The sequence below is a fragment of the Pecten maximus genome, chromosome 9, assembly GCF_902652985.1.
Source record: "Pecten maximus chromosome 9, xPecMax1.1, whole genome shotgun sequence".
Lineage (NCBI taxonomy): Eukaryota > Metazoa > Mollusca > Bivalvia > Pectinida > Pectinidae > Pecten > Pecten maximus.
In genome coordinates this window covers 16,304,468-16,329,342 of record NC_047023.1, presented here as the reverse complement: position 1 = coordinate 16,329,342, position 24,875 = coordinate 16,304,468, and the positions used below count along the sequence as shown (strand labels likewise).

The following is a 24,875-nucleotide window of genomic DNA, read 5'->3' as shown; positions in this document are numbered from 1 at the left end:
ATATCAGTTACTTTCAAGAGGTCAATGACGATATATTCTTCTCCAAATAGTTTTTCAATGTTTCCCGTTGCGATGTTTGCCCGAATGGTTAGTAATCTTCTTTCCCAATCCGCTGGTCCACTCATTTTCCAAGTTTGCTCTTTTGCGTTTGGAGGTTAGATTAGTCCGTTTTCGTCTAAACTTAAAACCATAGTCTATCAGATTTCCGGATTTCTGTCCATTACAAGAACGATAATCTTAATCTGTTGGGGCACAGGGACACGTTACAATAATAATGTATGTATAAAATATATGGGGAGTCGATATGTTTATATCGACCCCCCATACATTTTATACATACATTATTATTGTAACGTGTCCCTGTGGTTGGGGCTGCGTTCTGAAATTAATGGGCCTTTTCGACCAAAGGTTCTTCTTTCACTTGATATCACGTGTTGGTGATGATGATGATGATGATGGTGGTGGTGGTGGTGATGTTGGTGATGATGATGATGATGATGATATGGCGCGGGAAGGATGTCATAATTAAATATTTTTGCCTTGGCAAAATTATTTTTGCCTAGGCAGAAATCGAATTTTTCCTAGGCAAAAATATTTAATTATGACATCCTTCCCGCGCCATATCATCATCATCATCATCACCACCACCACCACCACCCCACCACCATCATCATCATCAGCACGAACACGTGATATCAAGTGATATCAAAAATATTTCTGCTTAGGCAAAATTTGATTTCTGCTTAGGCAAATTTGATTTTTGCCTAGGTAATAATCGAAACAAAATTATTTTTGCCTAGGCAGAAATAATTTTGCCTTGGCAAAAATCGAATATTGCCTAGGCAGAAATATTTTTGCCTAAGCAATATTCGATTTTTGCCTAGGCAATATTAGGCAAAAATATTTAATTATGTCATCCTTCCCGCGCCATATGATGATGATGATGATGATGATGATGATGAAAAAAGACATATGTACAGTATGCTCTGTGTAATGGATTCTAGTGCATTCTAAGCCCCAAAATTCAACTAGGTAATCAATCAATTTGCAACAGTAATATTTATATTATACATAAGAGCTAGAAGACACGTTATTCTTCTGGCAAGGAGGATTTTAAACTATTTTTTTTCTGGGTGACACTGAATTTATAACCACGTCACGGACTTTTAAGGCCGAAACTATAATTATGTACATGTACATATACGTCTTTTCTGAGTTTGGCTGAGATTGTACAGAGCCGTTTAACAGTATTAAATGGAGAGAATTAGAAGTAGAATGATAAAGTTAAGGTTGAGAAATAAATTTTATTTGATCATTCAAAGAATATAATAAGCTATACTGTAAACATATAACGACAAATAAAGCGCATATATCTATAATTATCAATGTATCAATCATTGATGCAAGAGTATGAGTACTTTTTCTGTTTTCACACAACCGAGTTTTTAGAAATTCTGAGAATAATAGGTCTGTTTCGAGTAGATTAAAAAAATGTAAATAAGGCGATTGTTCTCTACTATTAAATTAAAATTAATAAAAAAAAATGTAACATTAAATTAACTATTTTAAATAAAAGCGCTTCAGCTTCAAATTAATAAATGAACATTATTTGAAATATTTTACATGCGTGTTTGAATTTGTTTTACAGCGCTAACATCACGCTCTATTGATCGGGTATAATGCATTGTTTCGTCTTGATATCTTTTGGCAAGTACACGCTTGTCGTTTTCGGAGTTATTTCCCTTTACATATCATTAACATTCGTAATCTTTCGGAGGATTGACCGGAAATAGGGGTATTTTCAGCAAATATCTGCTATACAACAAACTGTTAAGCGCTCAAATTTAGTTATGTTGTGGAATGGACATAGTCTATGAAATAAAATGCATCAATATTTGTAAAAACTACAAAGTTTATGTGTATGAAAGGGAATTCCTTCATTACGTCATCTCCGGAAATTTTATATATGGCGGCGCGAATTCTAGGTATAATCACGTGACCCGATGCCATTGTGAGAGCAGACCTAGGTAATGAATGTGGCTGGACTATTTGCTGTATCTCGTTGTATCGAATTCCAAGATATTAATTATTTTGATTATTTGTCAAAGATAAGTCAATAATGAATTTAAAGATATACAACATAGAGGAAAATTTATACTAGAATGGTTCCAATATCTATGGAAAATTGATGAGGAAATCCAGCATGGCGTCACATGGTGCCGAACGAGGTGTTTTGTTACGTAGCAAATGTCGAAATCCAGCAAACTAAGCCAAACTAATTTATCATGTTATACTTTATGTGAATATATGTATGATATTTCACCTTTCAGTACATATTATTGTTGATAATCACGCTTTTGCTGGCAGATCATCATTAGGTTAGTTCTTGTTGACAAGCGTGTTTTGTATTCACTCCAAAGGCAGAGCGGACGTAGTTTGGCCGTCGGATGCAGCGATCTATCAAACTGGAGATGAATACTGAATGAATGTTTAAAATTTAAAGTGTGATTTTCCTAATGGAGACAATATCGTTGCTAGACTACTTGAAATTTGCCGTCGATTTATTGTGATGATGGCCACTGGATCTGACTAGCTAGTAATGCTATACTGAAGCGTAGCATTATGATTATAAATAGCAAACTTGCATTGTGTTGATAGATCTAGATGTATCCTCGTCTCCGTATGTTCTGATCATAGTATAAATCAAACCCAATTGACCATAGTGAATTGCATCGTGCTGATTTTCACATGTATCACTCTAATCCACTTAAAAAGTGGTAGGTTTTAATTATAAGAAGTAACAACAAACAACCTGCATCTAATCTATGTAGTTTAGATTGCATTCAATCAACCATAGTGCTACTGCTGGAGGTAGTTTCCCTTGTCCTTGATAGTAGAGCAGCTGAATGGAACCTGGGGGTCAAAAACATTAACATTTGGAGACTCATTCATCTTCCTCATTTAAAGGAAAAGGAGACAACCACAGTTTATGTTGTCTTCAGGGTCAAATGTGTTGGAAAAAAACCCAGCGAAGTTGAGCTGATTAGAACTTGTAGATATATCCTTTAGCTTGATGCGACTTTTGTATGAACACCATGAGCAAATATGAAAATATTTTACTACATTATCATAAGTCACACACAGAGGATATGTGATAGATGATGAAGGGGATTGAAATATTTAATGTTTAATCAAGCCAGTATAATGAGGAAAATACTTAAATGCTTTTAGTAAAACTGTTCAAAATTGTAGAACTATTACTGAGCAGTATTTGCTACAAGTTGAAGAGCAATAGATGTTCAGACCATAAACTGGATACAATACTACAACACAGTGACTATTAAATACATTTACATGTAAAGGGAGTTTAGTATCACTACAACGGTAAAAAAATAACTCATTCATTGTGCTAAAGATTGTGTCAACTATATATCATAATGAATCATGGGGATACACCATGGCCATCTATATACATCTAACAATATTATACATTGCACACCATTTTCTGTCATCCAGGGCAGTAAAGCATTAATAAGAGATTGTTGAAGCTCAAAATATTCAAGTTCAATGACAAGCTGTTGAGTGTTGTGCCACATATACACCATATTATTAAAATTTCTGGCCTCGGATACTTTTTGCACAATAACTCGGGCTTATTTTACAAGTATATATCACACTAGTTTGCATTCACCATGATGCAGAAACAAGTCCATTAATTGACCTTTCAAGGTATTTTAAAAAGGAAAAGAAATAGCTTGGGGAATATGTTTTAGAATGATTTGATGGATTGTTCCATTATTGTAAAAGTGGTAGTGTAATAATAACCTGCCTTAGTTAAAACCCTTTACTATTCTTTTGAAGACAAGTGCAGTTAGCACTTGTGAAGCATTTATACTAAAATTTTGAGGATGATTTGAAGTTGCACATATGCCATTATTTATATCTGCATTTCGAGTTGTGAAAAAAATGCACATTTTACATTGTCTCAAAACTGTCTAAAGCTTAAAATATTTCTTAAACACTCAAAATATTTTTTTAACTTCATTGCAGATACCTGTTATTGTATATAGAGTTGTGTAAATACTGTATATGATGAGCACAGCGGTGAGCACATCCCGTGCTAGCAGCAGGCCCAATAAGGACAAAAATGCGAAAGCTGCATCAAGGCCGCAAGTAAAGACAGATGAAACTTCAAAGATGCACCAGGTAGAGAAAAAAAAAGATTTCATAGGATGATCAAATTGCAAACTTGTAATTATTGCACCCTTTAATACCATAGAGATTTGAAACAAATTAATACTTTTATACATGTTCATTGTAGGCAACACCAGAGCAGTTACGACTGGCACAGATCTCACAGATCAGTGAGGATGAAACTATATTCAGACAGAAAGTACAACAAGTAAGTATCAAAGGATGGAACCTTTGCATAATGTTATGGTTTTAAAAACTACGGTATTCATATTTTTTTTATGATGCCATTACAAAAGTACTATTGAAGATGGATCATGATAAAATTCAGGTTATTAAATTGTTAAGCATTCATGATATCGCAAGTAAAGGAGTTCTGCATTCACTACTAATTTTGTAAGGGGAATGTAATCATCATTGTAATGAATTGGGTTTTAATTTGTGAATGTAGATTTTTACATAAGTCCTGTACTAAATGAAAATGTTCTGAAAATACAGTGTAACTTTTCATATATTTTTGTTTTGTTTTTCAGATTATTGATCTGACAGGCAAAACCCAGGTGGAGTGCGAAATAGCTTTACATGATTGCCAACAGGATACTGAAGGAGCAATTAACATGCTTTTAGAGGGAGAACATTATCAGGTATATCGGTTGTGAAGGATTTATATTTACTGATTTTCTTAATATTTTTCCCTCATTATGATTGTTTTCCCTTATAACAAGGACAGTTACAAATTGAATAGATTTTTCATTGAATATCATGCTTTATTTCATTCAACATTTTAGGGTGAATGGCGTGAAACAGGTGGAAAGAAAAAGAAAAGAGCAAATCCTCCAAATAAGACAGAACCACAACAGAATAATGTTGATGAAAAGCCAGACAAAACTGAACAGAACTTTGAACCACGTGAACGGCCAGACAGAAGCGGCGATAACAGACCAGACGGTACTTCTCGCAGAGGTCGTCGATTTGACAGTCGCCCACCACGTTTGGCTCGTGGCCGAGGAAGAGAAAGGGGAGATGGTGGATTCAGGGGCAACAGGGACAACAATAATGATCATGACAATAAAGAAAATGGTTTTGGGACCTTTGACAAAGACCGAGATACAGATAACAGAGGTAGAGGACGAGGAAGAGGGAGGGGTAAGTAAATTGCTTGTTAGTATTTCAGCATGTGTATGTCAGTTCCACAAAATTAATGAATAGTGTTTTAATAGACTTGATATAGTGCATATGATAAGCAATATTGAAAAAAAGAATTGAACTTTTTTCAGTTTTCAGTTTCAAAGAAAAAAAATTGTTCAGACTTGATCTCTTGCATTTCTTGTCACACAAACTCCTTATTTTGGGCATGGGTTCATTTACATTGAACTTTTGATATCATCTGCTCAGATTGGTGATGTTCCAGAATTTATTCAAACAAGTTATTGCCTTTTTTATATGTTCCAGTATTTTTGTTGTGTCCAGAGATTTCCTGTCAGTTTTTGACCAATCTCATTGAAACTTGGAAGGCTTTATAATGTAAATGTGTAATGCTGTTTTCCCCGAGATTTATTTGAAAAAAGTTATTGCTCTGTGTTTATTTTAGTATTGAATCATGTCCAAAAATCTTCTGACTTTGTTTTAAAAAGGAAAATGGAGAAAATAACAATTTTGTTTTTGTTTTGTACAGGAGGACCTCGAAGAGGAGGAAGGGGGAGGTAGGTTTGCAATGATTGCCAAACTTTTCAAATTTATACCTATGAATGTCATTGAGAGTATGCAGTTACTTCAATGTTAGATCTTATAATAGAAAAGTTGAAGTGCGTAAGCATATTATATCTAATGTATCCTGTACCAATTTGTATATCTATGAATTTTGACAAATATGAATTTTGAAACAGTTCAGTTTTCTATAAATTATTTTAGTATAATAAGAACAAAAGTAAAAATTTCTATTTAATGACTGACATTTCAGCATAACCTTATTTCTGTAGTTTTAATAGGAATCCTAGGTTTGACAAGGGGCCTCAAATTGATACATGGACAAATGAAACAGCAGCAAATGCAGAGAAGGAAAACGCAGCAGGTAAGATACTATATTTTACAGCATTTGCACGAAATTTATGTGTGGATATATATTTTGATAAATTGTAATTTTGAAGAAAAAAAAATCTTAATACAAGAAGTCTATAATTTTCTTTAAATTATAGATGCCCAGCCCCAGATATCACATTTTAAAAAAACGTCTCAAAGGTTTCTGTTTTTTTTTAATTGGTTGTAAAACATTATGTGTAAAGGAGTGATTTTGATTCATGAAACAGGAGCAATTTTAACTTGTGTAACAAAATGGTTTACACTCATGCAATGCAATGTTTTCAGTTATTCCTCAACATTAGTTTAGCTATTTTTTTTATCAAATTACAAAATTTATCAGTCCAAACATATGCCTCAATAAATTAAAGCAAACATGTCTTCCAAACAGAGAAGTCCTTACTGATTCAGGGAAGTCAAAAACATACTCCACTCTCAAGACATCTTTCATGATATATGTACCAGAGATTTCAAAATTATACATCCCTGATTGTGCCTGTTGCTTTTTCTAGGTCATTGGGAATCTGTGGAAGACTGGAATGAAGATACATGGACAGGAAGTGTAAGGATTTATTATTATATTTTATTGTGAATAAAGATGCCTTTCTATGCCTCGGTAAGCTAATGAAGTGTAATATTAGGAAAGCATTATATTTCTAAATCTAACACTGTAATATAGGACACATGTGGAAACATCACATCATTACCTAGAATTCCTTTTTGTCTGTTCGGTGAAACAAGGTGTTTTACTATCACAATTTTACAGATTTTTTGGGTGGTTTTGTGTAGAACGTGTTACCAACCAAATGTTTTAGCCGCTTAACTAGTAAAACACTAGACATTGAAGCAATAGTATTTTTATATGAAATGGATCATGCCAAGATACGAGAAACACCAAAATTGTGTGTAATAGAAAACATATTTTTATTTTGGAGTAAAAAAAGGATACCATCCAGCCATGTTCTGTACTTGGCTAGGTGTAGGGGAGATGGTTAAACAGCAACCAGTGATTTCTAAGGAGAGTATTTTCCTTATGTATGTATCATTCAAATTTTCTTTAAACAGTTGTCTGAGACAAAAGTATTCACAGCAACAACCACACAGGAAGACCCAATATCTGAGAACACAACACCTATGGCTGACAGTACAAATACTCTTGGACAAAGGTAAAATAGATGTCTGTTTACCTGATGAAAATAAGATGAAATCGACCATTCCATCCAGTTCACTCCCAGGATAAATATAAAGTTTGTCTTCAAGCAACTTTAGTATAGTAAATACTTTTCTACTTCTGAACTGGAGATAAAAGACTTCTTCCTACATTAATAAAGATATGTGTTAAAAATTTGTTCAGTGATTGAAGTGATTGGTCTAACGAAAGCATGTTTTATTTTGCAGATTAGATTTGGGGGCCCTTTTACAGAAGCCAACCAGTGATCCATCAGAACCAGCTTACATTACACAATACAACCAGCAGGCTACAGAAAGTATAAAAAATTCTATAGGGGTATGCATATTGACTTCTGAAATTTTCATTTTGGATTTATTTTCTTGATTTCATTCAATTTTTTGAACGTTCAATTTCTTTAGTAAACCAAAGTGTTTTCTTAAAAACAATTTATTACGGAAGTTCCACAATGTTTTAGTTATGCATCAGATGTGTTCATGACATTTGAATAATTTATCTGGAGCTATAGTAAGATGCATGGGTCTTTGTAAACAAAATTGCACCTCTGGTATTAAATTTCTTTTGGAAAATTCCATTAGAAGGGATAGATGAAGAGACCATTGCTTACAATTTTGAAATGTTGATCTTGTATAATTCTCTTATTATATATATATAGCTAATTAGCTAACGAATGTTCTTTCATAATATTTTGCTTATTTCAAATTCTAGATTGGATCCTCTCCACGACAGAATCTCACTAATCAGCTTGGTGGCTCAGCTTTGACCAATCATATGCAGACTGGATCTATGTCGAACCAGCTGCCCTCATCATCGCTATCCAATCAGCTTTCTGTTTCGCAACAGTCCTCCTCTGATGCCATTAATGCATTGGTTTCGTCATTTGGTCAGAATCAGACCTCTTACAGCCAGAGTTCTTCAGGATTCAGCCAGAGTGTGTCAGCCTATAGTCAGAGTCCTCCTGGTTACAGCCAGACTTCCTCTGGATTCAGTCAAGGTCAGGCAACATACAGTCAGAGTCCATCGTCTGTTTACAGCCAGAACCAAACATCGGCCTATAGTCAGAGTCAATCATCTGGCTTCAGTCAGAACACAGGATCTGTATACAGCTCGAGTCTAGAACAAAACAGTGGTGGACAGGTGGATTCAGTACCCTCTTCACAGTCAGGTTTACAACAGAGACCAAAGTCCCAAAGAACAAAATTGCCACCACCATCAAAGGTATGAGTAATCATGGTACTGGTTGGTGCTTCCATGTCACTAACATTATGCTTGTCAAAGTATTTATACCTTTAACTTTATTAATAGAGTGTTTGAAAAACTCTGTCTGACTACCAGACATGTCTAGTAGAAATCTGTTCGGTCTGGTATAAATATACTAAGTTTTAGAAAGGCAAAGAAGGAAAATGTAAGAATTTACTTTCAGCAAACCTTTAGCTGGTAACTAGTAACAGTAATGCAGTCAAAAATTGTATGGCTACAGACAGAACACAGGATCTGTAGATCTACATGAGCAATTTTGGATTTAGAAGTATCAAGGTTGAACATGAAATTACTATTTGACAGAGGATTCTGCTTTAATATTGAGATATCCTATTTGCCTGTGAAAAGTAGGAATATTTCAGTGCTGACTTTGCTCCTTGTATATTTAGATTCCAGCCTCTGCAGTTGAAATGCCTGGACACATGACAACAAGGTTAGATGTTCAGTTTGGGACATGGGAATTTGGATCTGATAATTCATCACCATTTAGTTTTGGTGGAGAATCCTCTGTTACAAACAACATGACCAGTACTGGTGCTAGCAGGTAATCAGTGTTTTCTTCTTTCTCAAAAGTATTCATTATTTTTATTTACGTTAATTTAAATGTTTTCTTTCATCTTAGGCATTCATTATTAAAAGCTGACAAGTTTAAGTGCTTCCAAGAAGATTTTGAATCCTAATTTAAGTTATTCAAATGAGATGGAATTTGTGATGCCATCAAGTTTTAAATATAATTAATGATACTCTAACTGTTTTATACCAAGTTTGAATTATATAATTCTGATCTCAAGTTTTTACTGGCCTTTTCAGTACAACTCAAACCATAAGTGGTCATATGCCCCCTCAGCAGGTGAGTAGTAAGCCAAGCGAGTCTGTGATCTCCTCCTCCATAATGACCACGCCTCCAGCTAACAGTACCTCTGCTATGTCGGGTGGTGACCAGACCTCTCCTAGGACAAACATTTTCCATGCCTCTCCCTACACCACCCCTACCAAGAAGGACTCTGCATCACGCAACCAGAGCAAGGTACATATATTAGTTAAATTTATAATACTATTAGATTTTATGTTATTTGAATCTTTTCAGGTATAGTTCTGGATATTAAGTTTGCAGATATACTCTACATTAATTCACTGTGTATAAGCAATGTATCCATGTGTCAACTTGTTTCCTACTTGGTGTAAAGCAATCTTAAATGCTGGTATGTGTATGATTTAACTGAAGTTTGTGGTACCTCCGTGCATACTGTGTCTGGTGTGTGATTCCAGTAATTATGTTTCAGATGAGTCCGCCAGAGCCTATTCCTTTCCCTCCATCTCAGTCCGACCGGAAATCCAGTCCAATGATCAACTCACAGCATCCAGGATCCTCCAGTAATCTAACATCTGGTAAATTCTATTTAATCATAAGGGGTATTCCATTACCATGACCCCAGGACTCCAAAATAAATCACTTCTATCCATGGTTGGATTTCCTTCCTATAAGCTCTATGTGATTGAGTAAATAAATTCTATGGGTGGTACCCCTTACAAAAGCTGGAGTCTTGGGGTCGGATAAATGTTTTCCTGGAATAGCCCTTATGATATATGTATATATATCAAATTGGTTTGATATTTGCATTCAATATGTCAGAATTTTTCTATACCGGGAAACAATTGCTATAGTTCAATTTTTTTCTTTCATCAAATTCCATCATTTATGTAAAATATTTAAGACATCCTACTACAAGAATTTTCCCACTAAATGGCAATAATATAACTGAAGTGCTTATTGTAAATGCTTGAAAGTTAAGATTACAATTAAATATACAGAACCTTTTGGGTGTTGAACTTACCTGTGACCCTTATTACTTCCAGGACCACTGGCAACTTCCAAGCCTGATTCCACTAATTTAAGTTCCTACAGTCCATCTACGCAAGGTTATGCATCAACAACATATCCATCGCAAAAGACAGGACTATCCACCAATTCTGGTCGATCTAGTGCCACAGGGCTTTCAAGTAGTGCTGGACTGTCCAATGCAGCAGGGCTTTCAAACTCCACAGGAATTTCAAATAATTCTGGTCTTTCAAATTCAGCTGGACTTTCAAGTACATCAGGATTCTCACATTCATCCTCATCACAGCCAGGCTCTTACCAGAACCAGTATCAAACTGGATCAAACCAGTATCAAACTAGTCAGAACCAGTTCCCTAGTGGACAGAATCAGTACCAAAGTGGACAGAATCAGTATCAGTCTGGACAGAATCAGTTCCATAGTAGTCAGAATCAATTCCAAAATTATGGACAGTCAACTGGGTCATCATTCCAGAATCCCAGTTCTTACTCAAGTGGAAGTGGCTCCTACAGTGGGTCGAGCCAGCAAAATCAAGGCAATCTGTATCCGTCATCGGCCACAAACTCGTATCAATCTCACTCCACTCAAAACTCTCTGTATCATCAAGGAAACTCATCACAGACCACATCATATCAACCACAGACAAACTCATCCTCTTATCATGGTGCCCGCGACTCACAAGCTGGTTCTTACCCTACAAGTGTTAGTAGAGACTCGCAGTCGGCTTCATTTCAAGCCAGTGTGAGCCAGTCAGGGTCATATCCAACTAGCGGGAGCCGAGACTCGCAGACAGGCTCGTCATTCCAGACATCTGTCACACAGTCTAGTGCAACTTCTTACCAAAGAGACAGTCAATCGGCTCTGTCAACGCCGGCCACACAAACACAGTCGGTGTACACTACCTCTCAGGGGTATGGTGCATCACCACACCAAAACAGCTTGCCATCAAACTTACAAACGTCGCCACTGTCAGGAGTGTCTGCTAACAAGATCAGTGAAACTTTGTCAAAGATGACAGTGAAAGACTCACCTTTAGATACTAGACAATCTCCACAGGTATTAATGCTCAATGCTTATATGTGACGGTTTTCTTATATGTGTATCATCAGCTGATTCTAAATTTTGGAATATGTGTAGTGCAGATTATTTTGGAAATCTACATTCTACAAATTTATTTGAAACTGGGAATATTTCTTCACCCGATATGAGAAATATCCACTTTTCAGGAAACATTCATATAACCCGAATCTGGTTTTGAAAGACAAATAATTCTATTGTTATGAAAGCTTCTGAAAATAATACCAGGCTCTGGTCACTGTCACAATAGAATATCTGGATAAAGTAAAAAAAAAAAAACTTTCATTAATGTATTGAACTAAAAAAAATTGCAAAATTTCTTTTATTATAAGATAGATTTAGTACGTATACTGGAATCCGGTTCTGTTCTACATAAATCTGCATAGTAGGATTATTATCTCAACCGATTCTTATGAACCAGTTATTGTGTGCTTGTGATTTATTTATATTGATGAATCATGATTTTATTCACAATTAGTGATCTACATATATAGAGAGTTTGTCCATAGGATGCCGCTAGCTTTATGGTTAGAGACAAATTTATAGAGGGGAGACAGCAGTTTCTGTCCGACATTCTTGTTGGCCATTTATCTTCAATTTGGTCAAAGTTTAGGTTTAATAGAGTATTGCAGCAATTTACCATACATTTGATAAGGCTATCTAATGGGTGGACTCCAGTAATAAACCAAATCTATGCATGGTAGGTGCTGAGAAAATGCCACATATTATATGGGACTGTTTGAATTAACTCACTTTATGGGTGGTCCCTATTTGACAAATCTAGAGTCGTCCTATTGGGTAGATATTTTACCCTTATGGTGTAAAAGTCTATTGGAATTAGACGAGAAGTCAACTGACCAATGTTCAAGGTCATTTTCTGTATCTTTTAACAAGTGAATGAACATTTTATTGTGATAAGTAGGTAGCAGTCAAAACAAGAATTGAACTGACCAAAGGTATTTACGTTGGAATTGTTTTATCAATTCAAACCAATGTAAACACTTTTACTTGTTCCTCAAATCTGAAACTTTGCCAGAACACTTCATTGTAGATAAAATGTGTAATCTTTTGAAAAATGCCAATGTATCACTATACAGATTTCAATATTACAGTAGAATCTATTTCTGTCCAACATGCACAGGACAAGTAATTTGAAATGCCAGAAATTAGATTTTTGATGAAATTTATAGATTATATTTAATTTACTTGAATAAGAATAGAGGGGGGGGGTGTAAGTTTTAAACATGGAATTTCCGAGTTCTTATTAATGGTTGGTTGCTTTCAGTATGACAGTTCGACATCTACAACGACGAGTAATTTAACGACTACGACAATAACGACATCTTTGGCAACAGGAACAACTACTCCATCAGCTGTTGTGTCTACCATTGCATTGACAACAACAGTTGGATCAACCAAAGTTATGACTGCCCCGTCAACAAGCAGTGAGTATACAATTCGGTCTGTAAACACAGGAATTTTAAAGATAAACATTTTGATAATTTCAGGTTTGGGCGAAATCTTGCCAGTGTATTGTAGTTTTGTTTGGTTGTCATGAATATGTCCTTCAATATTGTAATATGAACTTAATGTTTGAATTATGTGGTTACTGATCATGAGCTGCAGTTAAAAACTATCCGCAACTGCAATCGTTTTATATGAATTACTATCAGTATAGATATTTTACTCATTCGTAAATTGAAGTTACTGTCTTATTAATGCTAATAGACTGAAATAATTAATGCAACAAGAAAAATTTATCTGTTGTCTACATAATCACTTCTACAATAATGATTTAGCTTTCATAGCTATTGATTGCCAATGAAGTTTGTCTACATGAGATATTGCAATGTTTACAGCCACAAAGAACACTCCAAGTTTGCCTCCCGGTGTGCTGCTAAGTCATCAGTACATTATGGGACAGGGAACAATGCCGCCATACTTTGTAAGTCAACATCCTCCCCATCCTTGCATGGTTTATATGATACTCTCTGGTGAGAAGATAAGTTGAATGGTTTACTAAGACATTATGGATTAATAGAACCCTGCAATATTATGGAATCCAATCTTCAATAAAAAAAATTATGAAAATAACATGATAAAAATTGGGGGGGAAAAGTCAAATAAGAATTATTTCAGAATTAGAATTGTGTCGAGGATTGTTGAATACTAACAGAACTTAATATTTTTTGTTATTTCAACATTCCCCAGTCGGGATGGATTTGGCTTATGTATGAAATTATTACTTGTGCTCTTTTAGGGACTGCAACAGCCCCTGTATGCAAGCTACACAGACGAGCTTCAGCTTCAACTTCAACAGAGATTACCCCCTACCCTGGTGAGTGTACAGATTTATTCATCAACTTGAATTATAGTAAAATTAATATAAACAAATTACATCTGGATCTGTTTAATGTGAATTAAATTAAGTAGGTTGACTACTGAGTACAAAAAATATTGGCACAAAGTAAATTATTATAAGACAATATTCCAGCAAAATGTATAAGCTATTGGAGGACTTCAGAAAGAAGGAATTCACTGCATGATGGATGCTGGAGAGTATATTGCTTAGTACGGTACTATCTGAATTAAATCATTTCTTTGGTGGTCCTCAAGTCTCCAAGGGTCCAATATTATCATGTTTGACTGCATATTGTCATCACTTGATGTAGTTTGTAGTGCCATTTTCTATTTTGACAATTGTTACATTGCAGGCAAATTACAATTATGATATGACAGGATTTGGTGTGCCAACTACCATGACTGGACGGGACCAGACCACATTGGGAAATGTGCCATATTCTGGTATGAGGTGTTGATATAAAATATCAATATAAAAAATTGCTATATTCTAAAGTAGTTGATATATGATCTGATAATGTGGGAATGCAGAAAAAGTAAAATTTTCTTCAATAAGGCTGGCTATCTCCAAACAAAAATATGTCAGCATTTAATATAGAATAATATTGTTTGTAAGGTATACTTTTACTGCCAAATAAACATATGATTACATTTTTAGGTCACCTGAGACGAAGTCTCAAGTGACCTATTCTAATCGCCTTTTGTCCGTCGTCGTCCGTCGTCCGTCGTCCGTCGTGCGTCCGTAAACTTTTTACATTTTCGACTTCTTCTCCAAAACCACTTAACAAAATTCAATGAAATTTGGCAGAAAGTTTCTATGGCTGAAGGTCAACCAAAATTGTGAATTATATGGTCCCCACCCCCCAGGGGCCTGGTGGGCGGGGCCAAAAAGGGTCAAATTGACTAAAATTTCAAAAATCTTCTTCTCTACTCTCAGATATGGTAGAATCAAATACTCTTCATAGATGGAAGGGTCTTAAGGTGCTTTACCAAAATTGTGAATTTCATGACCCTGGGGTCTCACGTTTGCCCCTGGGGAGGGGGTAAACTTTACTATAGTTTATATAGGGAAATCACATTTTTGACTATTATTTGTTGGATTTGTATTGGAATTCATTCTAACTTGTATCAAATTATCAGCATGGGATGACAGTTTGATGTTATGTACATGTTGGCCCTAATTGACCCCCAGGGGCTGGTGGGCGGGGCCAAAAAGGGTCAAATTGACTGAAATTTCAAAAATCTTCTTCTCTACTCTCAGATGTGGTAGAATCAAATACTCTTCATAGATGGAAGGGTCTTAAGGTGCTTTACCAAAATTGTGAAATTCATGACCCTGGGGTCTCACGTTTGCCCCTGGGGAGGGGGTAAACTTTACTATAGTTTATATAGGGAAATCACATTTTTGACTATTATTTGTGCGATTTCTATTGGAATTCATTCTAACTTGGTTCAAATTATCAGCATGGGATGACAATTTGATGGTATGTACATGTTGGCCCTGGTTGACCCCCAGGGGCTGGTGGGCGGGGCCAAAAGGGTCAAATTGACTGAAATTTCAAAAATCTTCTTCTCTACTCTCAGATATGGTAGAATCAAATACTCTTCATAGATGGAAGGGTCTTAAGGTGCTTTACCAAAATTGTGAATTTCATGACCCTGGGGTCTCACGTTTGCCCCTGGGGAGGGGGTAAACTTTACTATAGTTTATATAGGGAAATCACATTTTTGACTATTATTTGTTGGATTTGTATTGGAATTCATTCTAACTTGGTTCAAATTATCAGCATGGGATTACAGTTTGATGTTATGTACATGTTGGCCCTGGTTGACCCCCAGGGGATGGTGGGCGGGACCAAAAAGGGTCAAATTGACTGAAATTTCAAAAATCGTCTTATCAACTATATGTTAGAATCAAATACTCTTCATAGACTGACCCCATTAGGACTGATGGGTGGGGCCAAAAAGGGTCAATTTAGTTGGCCGAAATATTTCAAATCTCAGGTGACCGTTAAGGCCCTTTGGGCCTCTTGTGATAGATTTTGAGAATCTGGCATATAGTACAATTATGGTTAACTTGCAAATGGTTCATGAGTTAGGCTGACTCTGTTTGAAAATCTGGTAGCACACAATTGCCAGCCTAAGGAATCAACCCTTGTTGGAATCATTTTACCCCTTTTCTACAACATTTTTAGTTCCCTTTTACTTGACTTAATAGCATTCACCCAATTTTTGTCTCGCTGAGATGAAGTTGCGAATTGAGACTTTTGTGTTCCATTTTGATCAGTTTTGCAAAAAGTATAAATTCAACTTGAACCAATTTGGTATACAGGTAGATCACATAATGGACATCATAGATCTCAACATTTCATTTTCTGAATATGAGTCAGATTTTATGGTCAAGTGACTCCGGAAATTAGGGGAACAAGGAATCTAGACTTTTGTGTGAGGTCTGTTTCTCAAAATAGATTTATGCTTTTTTCAAACAAACCTGGAACATAGTTGCATTGTAGTATGGACACCTCAAAACATCATACAGATTGCATATTTTAATTTTCCGTTGTATTTTTGAGTTAAAATGTTAAGGCTATTCCATTAAATATCTACCTGACCCCAGGACTCCCAAATAAATCACTTCTATCCATGGTTGGATTACTTTCCTATTACTTCTATGTAATTTACTAAATAAATTCTATGGATGGTACCTCTAAACAAAATCTGGAGTAGGGTAGATGTTTTACTGGAATAGCCCTTAACCCTTTGCCACATGTAAGCGCCTCTGGACGCCTTTACCCCTTGCCACATGTAAGCGCTTCCTGACGCCTTTGCATTATCTCCATGTAAGCGCTTCTCGACGCCTCTACGTTATCTCAATGGAAGCGCCTTTCGACGCCATGCCGGTTCGGTAAACTTAGACATGGAAAATCCCGTGATTGAGAGCGACACCTATCTGGAAATCCCTGATACTATTTTAAGAAGATATCAAGGCATCGACCAATCAGATTTGTACACGTCATTCATACGAAAGATTTTGAATAAATTAACCTAGAAAGTGTGAGTCATGAGTGTAGAAAAGTGTGACAACAACGAGGCGGCTGTGGCTACGATTTTGCGCGACGTTTTTGACGACGATGATGATAATTTAGAGTTCGATGGCTTTGGACCTGAATACATTGAGTCAGATATTGATCTTAACGATGTTCTAAATGAACTGTCAACAGATAACGAGTCCAAAAATGAGGACGAACGGCGACTAGTTGTACTGCCGCCATTAGGTAATGTTGACCGAGATTTTTCGCCGATCACAGTAAATGATTTTGTTAGGGAAACGGGGCCAGTACTTCCAGAAACTTTTGATGTTGATACTGCAAGTCCCATTGATTATTTCTACCTTTTCTTCAATGAGAATCAGTTTTCCACCATAGCTCGACACACTAATAACTACGCTCGCTGGCATTTGAAAAACGAAGGTAGATTTGACCCAAAATGGTCGGATACACATTCCTTCGTCGCGACATCGGATATAAAATATTCTAGGCTTAAGCCTGAACTGTTGAAATACTCTTGTGAAAACTTTGAAAATTCAGTTTGTTTCATTTGGGTGTTAATGTTGAATCATTTCATGTACAGGAATTCAATGAATTATAAATTACATTGTCAAAATATTTTGAAATTTGTCTGTTCTGTTTGTATACAGCTGATTTCGTGGTTATGTGTTGTTGGTTTTATAAAGAAAATAACACAGAATTAAAATTTAAGAAATTCTGAACATATCTGTAACTTACTAAAAATGTCTAAAACAACTATTTCACTTTCAAAATTAGGTTTAGAAAAATTAATGAAAACAAAGCTTAATTTCTCAAAAACTGCCATTGAGATGGTGTATGTATATTTCAGTCAGCGCAATAATGTTGCATTGCAACAATGTATCTTTGCACTATTGGCACAGAGTGCTGAAGTGTTATAACCTGCATGTGGCAAAGGGTTAATAGATTTTGAGAAATTAGTATAAGATCTTTATTGTTTCTCCAATTGACTTGAGGATAAATTTGTCAAATTCAAATAAAATCTATAATTATTCAGATTATGTTTGTTCTTTTCAGAATGTGATTCTTGCGGTGAAAAGTCATATGTGAAATTGATAATTATTAAGTGATTGTGTGAAATTTGGTATTTGTTTTGCAGTGCATCAGTATTTCACATCTACTACATATGCTTACATATATCTATAACATAAAGTGACACAAGGCGAGACATGTAATTATGTGTAATTTGTGTCCGATATGTTTTCCCCTGTCTGATCTAATGGTATTGATGTACTCTAAAACTTGGATGTTTATTTTACAGCAGCAGACAATAAGATTGGTAGAGTGGATGCTCAGTCTCCTATTCCTGCATCTCAACAACAGTCAACACAATCTGCTCATCAGCAACAACACTTTATCAATGTCCCATATGGCTATTACTACCCCTCAGTCTTACCGTCAGCTGGATTCCAGTACCCTGCCACCATGTTTCCGGTATGAAAAAAAAATGTTGCTGTGTTTCCAGTCATGAAAACGATGAACTCTTTGATTAATTGTATACTCTATCGTATATTGATTATTTCATACACTTAAGAAGCTTGATAAGTTTCCTAGATCCTATACTATTCAAAAAAGACAAGAAAACCATTGTGCTTCCATGGAACAAGTGATTAACCTATATGTCCACTAAAAAGCATCCTTAATGTATTGGAACGCTTCTGTGTTGTTGGGTTGTTCATAATGGACATTGTGTTATGTAGGCAACAAATCCACTATAGTGGGAAACTGCAGTAAAAAAAATGATCAAGATTTATTTCTGAAAAAGATTGTCTTAAAAGAATGTATTTTAATTAGATTTAAACTAACTGGTTTTATCAATAAAGGTAATATGTCATGTAACTTATGATGAGGTGTTTCGATTTTGCAGGTGCCCCCAGTAACAAATACAGCACATGCTGGAACAACAGCTAACACCCAGTACCAGAAAACTTACGGTGCATCACATGCATACGCAAGCAATAAAGGTAGGAGTAAATGAGTTTAGAAATATTAGTTTGAATAAAATAATTTATGCTTTATATCCAGCTAGCTTGGGGCTGTATTAACTGTTGTAAGATCTGATTTTATACTGCAATGAAAGATGGCAAGAGTATTGTACTTTTCTGTCTGTTGGTGGTGACGGCCACATTAAAAAGTTGAGTTCAGGTCAGTTTCAGCTAAATTTGGTTCAATAGGAAAACAGTTGGTTATATCTGATTACACATAGTACCATTATGGATTAAAATACTAATAACTTGAAGATATTGCTTTAAAGCAGTGGAAATATCAATTTCTTATTTGCAATTGTCATGAACCTGTCTTGAATACCACCTGTCTAAAACAACCAATTTCTTTCATTCCCTACACTATAGACAGACTTGATTGTAATTATCAGCTTAATTTAATATCTTTAAATAAATACTGAAGAAGGAAAATTTAATGTAATGTCCCATTTGACAGTTAAAGTGACTTTTTACATTTTGCCTGTAGGTGGATATGAAGATCTGACACAGGGAACAGAATTTGGCAAGTCATCGTATGGAAACCCAGCCCAGAACAAGGTTTCAGGAGTATCAGGTACAGATGATCTGTCCACTTAATTTGTCAACCAGTTTAATAGAGTTAACATTTGAAGACAATATTGAAGTAATTGTATGGCAATCTGTCCTTTTTTGTTGCTTTGGAGTATTTGAATCATCTAAACTCTTACTTCTGAACTCTTATTATTGAAAATGAATTGGATATCAGCATTGCTTATAATGTTCAGAAATGTTCCAGGGATCGCAATAAAAATGTTCCCTTTGCCTTTGTTGACATGTAAATGTAAAATTTATATGTGACTAATTGGCAATATCCTATTTAGGATCTGTTGCATCTGTACCATGTAAATGTTAAATTTATATGTGACTAATTGGCAATATCCTATTTAGGATCTGTTGCATCAATACCATGTAAATGTAGAATGTATGTGTGACTAATTGGCAATATCCTATTTAGGATCTGTTGCATCAGTACCAGGAGCTGCTGATATGCCTGGATCAGGCTATGGCAAGTCCCACACACAGGTTTGTACAGCTTTATACCACTGTCTGACTCCTAGCACACATCTATTTAAGTTTTCTGTTGTGTGTGTAATTAACATTTATACTGCATCAGGTGAGTTTGACTTTACAATCATTCATTTGCTGTTTTACAAAATGCCTTATTGCGATTTTTGCTGAAAATTATAGACTTTAATTTTCTATGTAATTTTGATATTCTTGTTATCTTCGTTACAATTTACAGATCATTTGACAATTCAGTTTTGTCAAAATATTAACACAAGTAAAAAAATTAATAAAATTTTTGATGTCCCAAGTGCTAATGTTAGTAAGATTTTGTGATGTTTTATTGCATTAAGAAATGCAATTTATTGAGAATTTAATTAGAACTGTTTTTTTCCATCCATCACAAAATACACAATTGACATTTTATCAACTTGTTTACAGTTTAAGAAATATGAATGTCGAGCAAATTAACATTAACATTCAGTTATTATTTTCACTGTGTCAGGCAGCTAAATATTGCCATCCTAGAAAACATGACTTGAAAAGACTATGTTTAACAGAACATAAACAAACTTTTATCAAGACAGAAATATTGTAGTAAACCACTATACTGCTATTGCGCCACTGAAACACATGCAACAGATTATTTGGAGATCAAAATTCCCATGTTGCACACGTTCATATGTATGTATATATATTTAGAGAAAGAGAGATAAAACAAGTTGGCATTTGAATTTGTGAAGTTCATGATTATCATACAAGAAGCTTCCCCTATTGGAGATTTGCTTTCAAAAGATGCACATTGTTTCAGATGATACTTCTTACTGATAAAGTAAAGAAATATCCACATCGGAGCAGTAGTGAAGTATGTTATTTTCCATCCTTTGCCAAGTTTTATGTGTGATATTATGCGTTGTGACATAGACTAAGAGCAGATATAGCTGTCCTCCTGTTGTACATACATTTTGCACATTTCCAGTCCTTCAGTTTTGATAGGTGACCTGTCTTTATATTAAACGTTTTTATTTATGTCAAGTTCTACTTCTAAAAATCCCCCTCCCCCTTAGAAATGATAAAAAGGATAAAAAAAAAATGTTTGTTTTATTATTTCTTTTGGTTTCTTATTAACTTGGTGATTGGTTATTGTTGCTGTATGTAATGATTTCAATTTCTGTCGCTTTCCTACGTTTTATTTGACACTCACCGCTTACTGTTCTTTGATTCACACTGCCTGACTCGGTAAATGAATTTGATCTATGTTTGAGTACAGAATCGACTGTCGTGTGAGATATATAGAATCAGTGTGATAGGTTTGCTTTACTAGAGCTGTTGTATTATGACTTGACTGTTGTAAAACCAAACCACACCTGTTAACTAGCTGTCAATATTAAATTTATGTCTGAGCTGACAATTGTTAAATATAATTGATCACTTAAATACTTTAACATCTTCATAACATCTTTTTTATTCCCCGGAAAATTCATTTGCATAAAAAATATGTCCAAATAGTTGTATATGATGTAAAAAGTCCTGTTTATCTTTTCAATAACACAGTCCTGTGGTAAAGGTATACCTGGTATCTTCTCTGTGTTGCAGTAGCTCTGTGTACCTTATCAACCAGGTCTCTATTATCCATTATTATCGAAAAACATACTAAGAGCAAAATTTGTTCATAAGGGCAAATAAACATTGGTTTGATTCAGTTATATATGTGAAGAGAAAATAGCACTATTTAATCGTTCGGACTGATTTAATTTATCAGTGATATATGTGAAAAGAAAATATAGGGTTATTTAATTATCTGGACTGGTTTAATTTATCTGTGATATATATGTGAAAAGAAAATAGCATTATTCAAGAGGTACCTGGGTAGTTGCCAGGTACTGACCGTAGGCCGGTGGTTTTTCTCCGGGTACTCCGGCTTTCCTCCACCTCCAAAACCTGGCACGTCCTTAAATGACCCTGGCTGTTAATGGGACATTAAACAAAAACAAACCAAACCAAGCATTATTCAAAAGTCTGGACAAAAGCATTACTACTGAGTAAGCTTTGAATGGCAAGTCTGGGTGTAAAGAATCTCAGTATGTTCTATTCCTTCTCTCATTTCCCCAGGCCAAGTCTTGCTTCGTAAATTTGATGAACTGTCACATGTATTAATTGATAGTATCTGAATTTTTACATAGAGTTTTAGAGTACAGTCATTTTGGTGATATGTTGTTGTAGAAGTGTAGGAGGGGGAGGGGTTTAGATTGTTTTCCTAACTTCAGTTCTAGAGGAGATATAACATACTGAATATAATGATTGCTGTTTTTGGTGTTGTACATAACTGTCATACATTTGATGTTTGCTGTTGTCTGACCTTAAAGTTAATTCATTGTGAAAGTGATACATAAATTTGTGAGAATACTGATCACTTAACAAACGCTTCTTTATTTTGAGTTATGAATCTGATTTGCAGAGTGTTAAAAAAATCTTATTAGATATACAGAGAATAAATTCAGTCATCAATTACTTAAATCACCCAAATAAGATATCTTGTTTTGTGTTGACAATTGTTATATGTTTTGGAAATTAATGTTGAAGCTACGAGACACTTTGTCAGCAGAACAGTGATGATACTTTTACATTTATACATTGATAACAAATGATTTTAAGTGGTATTTCTGAGTTCTGCAGTTTTGCATTAGAATATATTATAAGGAAGATAAATTTTGTTTAAAAAACAAAACAAAACAGATATTGCTTATAGTTAGTAAGTAATGAATGGATCAGGACAGAGCTGCATGCCATATCTAGTTTTTCATTTGTCTATCATTATTTTTTGTATACCCAGAGTTTTATCAGAATCCCTTTGTCAAAATAAATATTGCTGGTAGTTAATAAGTAATGTCTGAAGGTCCCCACATCAGAGATGTATGATTATCTACACATCTTGTTTTCTCGAGTTTTATCTGCATCACGGGATATGCTGCCTGTTATATTAAGATATACATGTCATACAAACTCTGGGGTTCATGCTGATCTTTCAGGGATGAATACTTTGATATGATTTCTAAAATTTTGAATACAAAAGCATGACAACTGGTGCAGAACAGTGATGATATTTTGACTAACATACATTGATAATACATGATTTTTAGTGGTATTTCTGAGTTCTGCAGTCTTGATGACTGTGAAGTTAGTAAATATTGTGTAGCAATTCTTCTATAAAAGACTTCAAATTTCTGTAAATTGTGCTAAAAGTTCAGAGGAAGTATTTAAATTGAATTTCATATATTTTGCAAATCAAAGCTGTTTAATTTCAATAATGCAAAGAGCTGTTTTTGACATTCTTAAAGATTGATATGAAAATCTTATCTTTGTTTATTGAACATACAATCACGCCTGCTTTTCACATCTACATCATCCTCAGCTTGTTATTAGAGGCAATTTTGTGTCCGCAGTTCCGTAAACTTGTCAATTGCACAGATGTTCTTGAGAAGCTTCATTCTGTTATTTCAACTGCATCAGCTAGTGTTCATTAATGCTTCTGTAGAAAATGTTGCAGATGGTTTTGTGTAAAAGTTGAAATTAGATGATAACTAAATCTGTCTGTCAGACTGTAAATTTATAAGTTGATATTTTAATTTTCATTAAATTCTATAGAATCTTGCATTCTACTACAGAGGTGGTTTTTGAATTATGTGTTTGAAACAATGATGAAACATTGTCTCGTTCGTATGATTTTTCTTGATTACAAATCAAACACTTCTGAGTTTAGGCACACAATTCTTTAATTTCCTTTCAATACTTAAGTTTTTCCAAAGGATAGACTCATTTGGTGATGTTGGGTAGATTAGTGGGATTTTGGTGAAAACATCAATTAGCAATCAAGTATAATTGTTGGACCCAATTTTCTCAAAATAATGTGTAACAGAACAAAATAGTTTAAGCTGCTGTATCTACCAGTGCAATATTTACTGCTCAAAAATTGTAGTATATTTTGATTTTATATCTTTCTTCTGAGGTCAGAACATAAAGTTTTGAAGAGTTCTTAATATACAAGGGGTATATAGCAAAATGCTGTAGACATGGGGTAGGTATGGTATTGAGTTGAACTGAAGGGTGTTAGAATGTTTACATTTTTTGTAGTGTTCTGTATTTTCAGGACATGTAGATTCAATCAGTTTTATGTAGTGTGATCATCATTATTTTGTTTTGTTGAAGTTTACATAGAAGGCATTGACTGGGAAGTCTGTTAGGTCTCATTTTACTTTGTTTAGCTAGGTTGAGGAGACAATGGTTTGGTATCTTGAAAACTTTTTAACAATGTGCTGAATCTGATACCTTGGTTAAATGTAGGGACAATGTTTACTTGTGACAGTACAGAAAATCATCTTTGAATGTAACTTGGTAGAGAAGGAAAGGTGTAACTGGTAAAATATGTGTAAACGAATAATATTTCATGTTGAAATTTTGAGGATCTGTTTGTTTATGCAATCCTGGTGTTGAATCTGTGATGAAGAAAAACATGACAGTCAAATTTTGGATGAATGCTGTGATTACTTTGTTTTAATTACTGAGATCAACACCTTCGTTTTCAGATTGTTATGGTAGGAGTGTGGTTTGAAATATTGATGTTGCTGTACTAGATGCATCATGAACCTCTCAATGGATTTTATTTTATTCCCACCACATAAGTTCCAAATCTTAGTATATTTGGGTGGGCATCTGTAAGAATTAAAGGGTCATATATATGTCATACTTTGCTATATTCACACCATGGTTTTAT

General features: G+C 34.8%; 2 protein-coding genes across 7 annotated transcripts in view; one reads left to right on the top strand and one right to left on the bottom strand.

The window, feature by feature from the left end:
* The window catches only part of LOC117334714 (AP-5 complex subunit beta-1-like), a 32,599-nt gene extending 32,402 nt beyond the window's left edge, over window positions 1-197 (bottom strand). The window contains exon 1 of the mRNA XM_033894502.1: window positions 12-197. Coding sequence (XP_033750393.1) covers window positions 12-125 — 114 coding nt within the window. The 5' untranslated portion in view covers window positions 126-197. The remainder of the gene's footprint in view (window positions 1-11) is intronic.
* A 1,784-nt stretch (window positions 198-1,981) lies between these two features.
* The window catches only part of LOC117335125 (ubiquitin-associated protein 2-like), a 39,378-nt gene continuing 16,484 nt past the window's right edge, over window positions 1,982-24,875 (top strand). For 2 of the 6 annotated variants that reach the window (XM_033895052.1, XM_033895050.1), the window contains exons 1-24: window positions 1,982-2,027; window positions 4,051-4,206; window positions 4,322-4,402; window positions 4,725-4,835; window positions 4,980-5,337; window positions 5,867-5,894; window positions 6,171-6,262; window positions 6,780-6,829; window positions 7,333-7,433; window positions 7,666-7,774; window positions 8,165-8,674; window positions 9,106-9,260; window positions 9,527-9,743; window positions 10,000-10,105; window positions 10,574-11,610; window positions 12,917-13,076; window positions 13,491-13,576; window positions 13,892-13,969; window positions 14,346-14,436; window positions 18,340-18,512; window positions 18,946-19,042; window positions 19,548-19,634; window positions 20,055-20,122; window positions 20,916-20,969. In XM_033895052.1, coding sequence (XP_033750943.1) covers window positions 4,090-4,206; window positions 4,322-4,402; window positions 4,725-4,835; window positions 4,980-5,337; window positions 5,867-5,894; window positions 6,171-6,262; window positions 6,780-6,829; window positions 7,333-7,433; window positions 7,666-7,774; window positions 8,165-8,674; window positions 9,106-9,260; window positions 9,527-9,743; window positions 10,000-10,105; window positions 10,574-11,610; window positions 12,917-13,076; window positions 13,491-13,576; window positions 13,892-13,969; window positions 14,346-14,436; window positions 18,340-18,512; window positions 18,946-19,042; window positions 19,548-19,634; window positions 20,055-20,122; window positions 20,916-20,969 — 3,966 coding nt within the window. In that variant the 5' untranslated portion in view covers window positions 1,982-2,027; window positions 4,051-4,089. The remainder of the gene's footprint in view (window positions 2,028-4,050; window positions 4,207-4,321; window positions 4,403-4,724; window positions 4,836-4,979; window positions 5,338-5,866; window positions 5,895-6,170; window positions 6,263-6,779; window positions 6,830-7,332; window positions 7,434-7,665; window positions 7,775-8,164; window positions 8,675-9,105; window positions 9,261-9,526; window positions 9,744-9,999; window positions 10,106-10,573; window positions 11,611-12,916; window positions 13,077-13,490; window positions 13,577-13,891; window positions 13,970-14,345; window positions 14,437-18,339; window positions 18,513-18,945; window positions 19,043-19,547; window positions 19,635-20,054; window positions 20,123-20,915; window positions 20,970-24,875) is intronic. The other 4 variants (XM_033895055.1, XM_033895054.1, XM_033895053.1 and 1 more) reach the window with 3 other exon arrangements.